Source organism: Dama dama, chromosome 20, assembly GCF_033118175.1.
Source record: "Dama dama isolate Ldn47 chromosome 20, ASM3311817v1, whole genome shotgun sequence".
Classification (NCBI taxonomy): Eukaryota; Metazoa; Chordata; class Mammalia; order Artiodactyla; family Cervidae; genus Dama; species Dama dama.
The window spans coordinates 51,338,687-51,346,425 of NC_083700.1; the positions used below are offsets into that span (position 1 = coordinate 51,338,687).

The 7,739-nt window shown below is 42.0% G+C and overlaps 1 protein-coding gene across 3 annotated transcripts in view; it reads left to right on the forward strand.

Moving 5' to 3' along the window:
- The window catches only part of TGFBR3 (transforming growth factor beta receptor 3), a 193,838-nt gene extending 186,361 nt beyond the window's left edge, over positions 1 to 7,477 (forward strand). For all 3 annotated transcript variants that reach the window (XM_061121401.1, XM_061121399.1, XM_061121400.1), the window contains exon 17: positions 4,045 to 7,477. In XM_061121401.1, coding sequence (XP_060977384.1) covers positions 4,045 to 4,160 — 116 coding nt within the window. In that variant the 3' untranslated portion in view covers positions 4,161 to 7,477. The remainder of the gene's footprint in view (positions 1 to 4,044) is intronic.
- The last annotated feature ends 262 nt before the right edge of the window (positions 7,478 to 7,739 follow it).

Here is a 7,739-nt window from a genome sequence, read left to right on the forward strand (position 1 = left end):
AGGCTTCAGATGTTTCTAGAAGTCTGAAGTTTCTCCATGCTCCCAAATGTAATCCAGAAACAGCAAGAAGATCAGCTAAAGTGTGACTAAAGTTGGAGGCAAGAGACTAAGTTACAGGGATCAGAATGATGCAGGTGGAATAGATGGAAACCCTTGTATGACTGGAAAGAAGGCAGGATCCACTTTTTTCACCCAAGTGCTCAGGTTGAGTTCAAATAAGATGCCCATGGAAAACCAAAGTGCAAGTGTGAAACAGGCTGGTCACATTGCAGTAATATTGAAAGAAAGTGGGAAGCAGAATATTTTGAAAGATCTTGCTTCCTTCCTTGGAACATTTCTCCCTTTCTCCATAGCTTATAACAACATCTAATTCACCCCTCCTGCAAAGTTTTGCCTGCACAAGGAAAGTCTTTTAGCTTGAAAAGTGAGGAGGGGCAATTTTTGAAAATGGTGAATAGTGATGGAAAGCTTCTCTAAAGGTGGTCTAGTTCACTATCCTTACAAGAGTGAGTTTGTGAAATAGTTGCAATTAGTATATCAAGAGATTGAGACAATTAGTACAAAATTGCAACCAACACATAGGCCTAAGAGGGAAATATCTTTGTTTTCTCTGCAGTGTCAAGTAATGTTGAGTATGAATCACCCCCAGGCACATGGTTTTCAATCCAATGCTTAAATATCTCCCAAGAAAGAAATTCCGCAAATTCCCACTATAACTAACCAATCCTCATAATGAGCAAGTTCCCTTCCTTGTGACCTAAATCTCTATCACTGCCATTTGAACTCATTTCCTCATGTTCTGCCCTCCAGGGAGATAAAGAACACCTGTCTGCTCCTCCCTGTAATAATTCTCTGTGGCCAGTATTTGCAAAACTATCTGCTTTGGGCTAAATAATTGAGATTCCTCTCACTTTTCTTTAAAATTCTTCTATTCTTATTTCCCCATAGAGCTTCTCCATGTTATTCACATCTTAAAGTTTCTTCCCTAGGACCTGCCATGCTAAAAAAACAGGGATAAGAATCCAGTTGTAAACTGCCAAAAAGTGGCAGGAAATCAGATCTGAACAGCTCCATGCTAAACTAAAGAAAGGAAACAGGTTGTCCCTTAAAATAGGTTTTTTTCTGTTTCTAAGGGCATCTCTGGCAATATCGAGGCTTAGCTGCAGGCTAATACATGAGCTGAGTGGGATGAATCCTTGTTGTAACACACCCTTTTCCTGAGGACAACATGTGCCAGATGCGTCTTTTCCCTACTCATTCTCCTTCCCAAGGGTCTCTTCCTTCGTGGTTTGAGATTTTAGGAGCAAAGCAAGAAGACTAAACACATTTCTTCTGATGGCTGAGTTTGAAATCCATGGTCAGAGGGCCTTCCTTGAACTTGCATTCACTAAGTGGGCCTGCTCTGCGTAGCCCTGCGGTCCTCACTGCCCATCTTCTCCAGAAGGAGGCTGGTTGTATTTGTCACCCAAGGGATATTTTGAAGAAAGTCAGTGCTCTAAGACATCAGAGGTCACTGTGCTAGAGAGCAGAAAACCAAAGGACACATCTCAGAAAACCTAAGGGACTCTGTTGGCTTTTTAAGCAGAAACATCTGCACATTAAACTTTTGTTTCTCATGGTGAATTTTTCTGTAGTGCCACTTGCATCTGACAGTGAGAAAACTTTTCTTGATTTCTCAAAAGGTAAAAGTTTTTTTAACAGCTTGATTATAATGAGAACTTTCACATCTTACATGTGAAAATAGACCCAGGGCTAGAAGGGATAGTCTAAAAAGGATGTTTTCAACATTTCCAAGCAGATTCTCAGACAAAGATTCTCCTTGGCACACTGTTGGCTCAAAGCCAGGGGATTATTGGGTTAAGTTGACTTGTCCACCCTGGTGAAATGGATCCTGCAATCTTGAGTATAGGGGACTTCTTTGTTTTGTTTTGCTTGGGGTTTCATTTTGGACAGTGTTTTGTATCAGCAGCACAAGAGTTTCCAAAACTCTGGAAGTTGAAAGACCTTTTTAATGGGTAATGATTAAAATAAACTGACATGGCAACAAATTATATTTGGCAAATAGACATCGGAAAGCAAATATTCAGACTTCCTGGGCAGGGCGTAGTACTGGCACTCTTCCTGAATATGACTAATCATGCACATGTCGCATTCGGGATGAGACAGACTTGTTCACTGTCAGTAGGACAAGCCAAGGCCTTCTTGCTGATTTAGCCGCTATCAGGCCAGAAGCCCAGGTGAGCCAAAGTGGGGAGGGTGGTGTGTTGACTTACCTCCTGCTTTTCTGATGTATCCCTTATTTAAATGGGGAAGAGGTATTTTTTAAATGTCCTTCACAACAGTCACATTAGTCCTGCTAATTGATAACAATGAGAATGGGTGTGGATCCACATGTGGGTTGGCGGGGGGCTGAATTTTTCAAGTTGATCACGAGTTGTTCCAGTCTCCAGAGGTTTGGGGCTTTTTTTTTTTTTTTTTGATAGACATAAGAATTCAGAATAGCTAACAGATTTAATTTCCTTTTAGAAAGAAAGTTCCCACTCTGGGGAAAGTGGATTTCTGGCAGAAACTCACTGTCATTGAGGCAAACATCCCCGCCTTTAATTAAATGCACATATGAAGGGCAGAGGGCAGCGCTGGAAAGGGTCCAAAATATAGATTGCCCCCAAAAAAGAAGAATGAAAATACAGTGTTTCTCTGCCTCTGAGAAATATTGACCCACAATTCCCTCTCCATCCCTCCAATCCCAGAAGAACAGATAATCAGAGAAAGTACAGCCTGGGCCACATACTGCAACAAGACCCTGAGGTTGAAGCCTGAATGTGTGTTGTTCCCTGGGTGGTTCCTAAATGGGTGACAGGGAAAGCTGTACCACACAAGCCGCTTCTCTGTTTTGTGGAACTGCTGTTTTGGCAGAGGTGTTTGAGGAGTGACGGGCCGAGTTCCTGCGCTTGGAGGGCAGAGCCTTTGCTGGTGTGTTTTGTTTTAACGAAGAGGCCAGAGGGTTGCTTATCTCCGGCAAAGAGCTGTGTATTTCAGGCCGACAGGAAAGAGGAGGCTCACTCATAAACAGACCTGGCCCTCTGGGGCTTCCCACATTGGAGCGGGGAGACCACTGACCAGAAGTTTATGAAGTTTATGCTTTGACTTTTCAAAGAAAATGCTGTGTTTGTCATCGGAGAGCCTTGATTGCTTTTCCCTACCTAGAGCCATTTTTTTGAGGGCTGCTCTGAGGCCAGTTTTGTTGAAGAAAAGATAGCTCTAGAGCTCTTTGCTGTGCTAAATGCAAACCATGTGTGTGACCCAAGGTCTCCTCCCTCCCCACAGTCCCGCGCACTTGGCGCAAGGAATGGGCTTAGCTAAAATGCAGTGGGGTGTGTGATGAAAAGTAGGGTACTTGATGTGTGAGGAGATACTCAGGCTGCAAACCTCAGGGTGGAGGGGGTGTTCCTGACTGACCGCAGTCCCTTGCGTGACAGCTAAACCCCTTCTTCTAAAGGTTTTTCTGAGCACCGGGCCCTCCCACCTCCATTTCTCAGGTGTGGGTCCTGGGCTCGTCACATAGCACTCTCTGCTACAGCTAGGGCGAAATCTCGGCATCACCACCCCTATTTTGACCAGGTGTATTCAGAAAAAGGCCTCCAAATTGCCAAGGTGATCTCATTACAGTTTAACGGTCTCATTCTCCAAACCCTCTGACACCTTTATGAGAGGAGATGTTCTCTGAATACAGGTGCTGGTCAGTTGGACCACACAGTTCAGATGACAGGTTGTAGGCGCTGAAATCCTGGGCATTCATCCTCAACTACTAGAGGGTCTTTGCCCCTATTAACTGTCTGTCAGTCACCTTGAAAACATTCTCTTTTCCCTGTGCAAGGGGCTTTAAAAACAAAACAAAACGGCAACAAGCAGAAACGGCATCGGGATGGGAGGCCTTCTGATTTAGCTGCTTCTGCCCATGGTTGAGAAGAGCCCCAGATGAAATGGTCTTTTCAGAAGTGCACACATGTAACACGCGTCTGTCCCCTTCTGTCCTGACTGCAGGGGAGACCGCAGGAAGGCAGCCGGTGCCCACGTCCCCGCCGGCGTCCGAGAATAGCAGCGCGGCCCACAGCATCGGCAGCACGCAGAGCACGCCCTGTTCCAGCAGCACGGCCTAGCCTGCCCGCCGCCACCGGGGCAGGCCGGGGGCCCGCGCCGCCGCCCGACTCCAGGCCCAGAAGGCTCAGCTGCGGTTCCCTTGTAAAGAGAGTGGATTTCAGTGTAACCATCACCTGTTGTGTTCACCCCCCACCCAGGGCTGACATAATCGGGCCCCCTGGACTTCTGTAACACACTAGATTCATGTGAGAAAGCTAAGGTGGTGGCCTTCTCCACCAGCCCCTCACAGGCCTGGGGGTTCTCAATGTGAAACACACGCCAGTTTGTAAAATGCTGCTCTGTCCAGGTAAGAACACCCGTAATCTGAAGCCCTGCCTTTTACCCAGATACAAGGAGCTGGTAAAAGTAATAGCCAGATAGTAGAGCCAGTGAGGAGATGTGGCCAAAGATTATTTTCTCACCGAACCAAGATGTAAAACAACAACAAAAAAATGCTTCAGGACTTTCTAAGTGCGTTCCTCCATGTCTAATTTGCACCTTCAGGATGCACACTTCTCACCTTGCTGCCACACTTGTGGGACTACTGGGTCAGCTTGATGGGTGCTCCCCCCACAGAATGCATCCTGACACATATCAAGGCAACATTCCTTTCTTGTGCCCTGGGCCAAATCCAGTGCTGAGTTCCTTATCAGCTGCCTCCTCCTCCCCACACTCACACACCAACTGCAAAAATGTCTTAACGCAAAGTTTGTATTTCTTTATAGGCATATAGAAATTGAAAATGGCCAAAATCTGGGACTGCAGATTTCTGCCCATTTATGACACTGTGCTCTACTAAATTAATGTGTAAACAGGGGCAAAATTCTCTTGTAAAGCTGAGGAGGAATTTGCACAGTGATATATATACCAGTACACGTATGTTATATGTCATTTGGCACTTTTGTTTTTTCAGTTGAAGAAGAGAAAATTCATTCCCATTTAGAAAATGTCCTACACCTTCAGAGCTGTTTATTCTTAAACATTGTTGGGAGAATTAGTGTTTCCATGCAAAACATGTCAGCCTTTTTAAAAGACTCTTTTGTAAGCACCAAGCTCTTATATGTTGCAAATGTATGGCAGATTCTTTTGGTTTTCTGTTGGTTATCTGAACAGTGTCACCAATTCTGCCAAGAACTTGATGAGATATGGGAAAAGGCACTCATTTGGATGCTTTAGTTTTCTTGCCTTAAATATATCACCAAACTCGAAAAGAATTTGAGGTAAATTTTATTAAAATGGAGTATCAATAATATGCCACTTTGCAGCTAAAATAAGCTCAACTGATACCTCTATGTTAAAAAATAAAAAAACAATGCCAGAGGAAAGCGTCCATGCCAAATCACTTACTACTGAAGATAACTTGATTGCCAGTAAATATTATTCTTTTACCAGAATTCTCCCAAACAACTCAGAACTCTACAAATAGAACAGGCTAGATTCTACATCTAAAATACTCACAAGCAAATTTAAATGCTCTTAAAATAAGGAAGCTGTGCCTGATTTTCTGTGAATGGAGCCTTAGGTAGGAAATGTTGGTGTTGCCCGATACTGGAGGGCAGTGTCTACAAGGCAAATAGGAGGAGATTGACAGTCATTGTTGCCCCACTATAGAGTCCTGCTCCGATTGACTTGATAGTTATAAACATTCAATCAAGATGATTTTAACCAAAACAGATTGAGGGTTAAGATTTCCAGGCTATCCGCATTGATAATCTTGCAGATTTCTACAAATAAGGATAGGGTATTAGAAAAAAAAATTGCCTTTGGTTAACTATATTTTTAACATAAAGGTATCAGCATGGAGGACTTAGATTACGCTACCTGTGTTTGAAAATAATGCGCTTTGCCTAACCTTCAGCAGAATGTATTGTTTTAGCATATTCTATGTATAAGAAAGTTTAAAGATGTCTTCAAAGAAGACTAGAGTCTTTAAGTCACTTATAGCTATATTTTACTACAAAAATCTGTGTATAAAGATATATTTAAGTGTTTTAGATAAATTTAAGTTACTCCATATGAAATGTTTAATTTCAGTTACTGTGAATTCTTTTGATCAGTTCTTTGCTTTTTAAAAATCCCTATCCATCCTGTTAAAAAGAAAATTAACTATTAAGAGGTATTGAAAGATTCAATTCTTAGATTGACAGGGTTTAAAACCTTTTGTAATATATTCAAATGTATATTTTTGAGAGAGATGCTGCATTGCCAATGATTTTATAAATAATTTTAAATTAATTTACAAATTTATGGATGTAAGCCAAGAGATTTTAAAAGAGAAGAAGAAGTCAACTTTTATGTATTTGGGTCTTACTATCCAGAAGTATTATTCAGATCAAGAAATTCATGTTGATGAAACCTGATCCTGTGTTATTGGAGAGTGAATGTCATTAAGTATTTCTGAAATGTTTCTAAAAAGTGGACATTTAAAAAATACTGTGTTTTCTCCCTAGCTTCCTGTTATAGCATTTCCAATTGCTTCATACTTCACAGTTTTAATGAATACAAAGTATAAGCTCTACTTTATAACACATCCTATAAGTTTCTTTAAAACTGTTTTTATATTCCAGTTAAATTTCTCTATCTGAAAACTCTTTTGTTACTGCTGCAGGTTACACCCTTCATTTGCAGAGGCCGTTTTGTTTTGTTTGTTTTATGCTAAAGCTATTGTTGAAATGCTCTAAATTCCAAGGCAGATTGTCTGCGTAGTACCCTGCAGCTTTTTACTATGTGGTGTGTACCAGCCGTTACTCTGTATCTGAAAAGTCGGGATTCCTTCTGTCAAAGCTGTTTCTATAGCATTTTCTAAACAAAACAGAAGATCTTTTCCTTGTCTGTAATGAGATTGTAAACCTGTTTCCTGTGTGTGTTCTGCAGTGGGCGTGGTTGTGAGTGTGTGTGGGGGTGCGCACCTGCGTGCCGGCTTTTTTGTACGGTAACTACCTCATGGTTTGAGTGATGGTTGTACTGCTGATTGTGTTAACAGAGCACATTTTGTTGGGTGACTAGTGCGTGTGATTGTTTTCCTGTTTGTTTTAGCTGGGGGTTGTTCATGAAACCGACAGATGTTTTTCTAAAAAGGACTATTATCAGTTTCCAAATACAATACTTCTCTCTTCTGGTTTTTCCTGAATGAGCCTGATTTTGTTGCTGTTTTTCATCTATGAGGGTAAAAAGAGTACCCTGAAAATCCCTGTGGCCAGTTTGAGCACCCCTGTTGTACTCTTTTTCTCTGTTCAATGTGTCAACAATTTTGTGAACATGCTTAGATGTATAGTTTTGATAACCACAGTTTTAAATCCTTTATCTGTGCGTAATAAAAAGATATATCAATTATTAATCTGTGTCTTGCTTGGTTATCATTAAATCCTCCCCTCGGGCTGATATAACCCTTGTTCATGGCCTTTCTCCTAAATTTATCATCTGCTACAACTGTGTGGGGGCTTCCCAGGTGGCTCAGTGGTAAAGAACCCACTTGCCAATGCAGGAGATGCAAGAGATTTGGGTTTGATCCCTGGATCAGGAAGATCCCCTGAAGGAAGAAATGTCTACCCACTCCAGTACTCTTGCCTGGAAAATCCCATGGACAGAAGAGGCTGCAA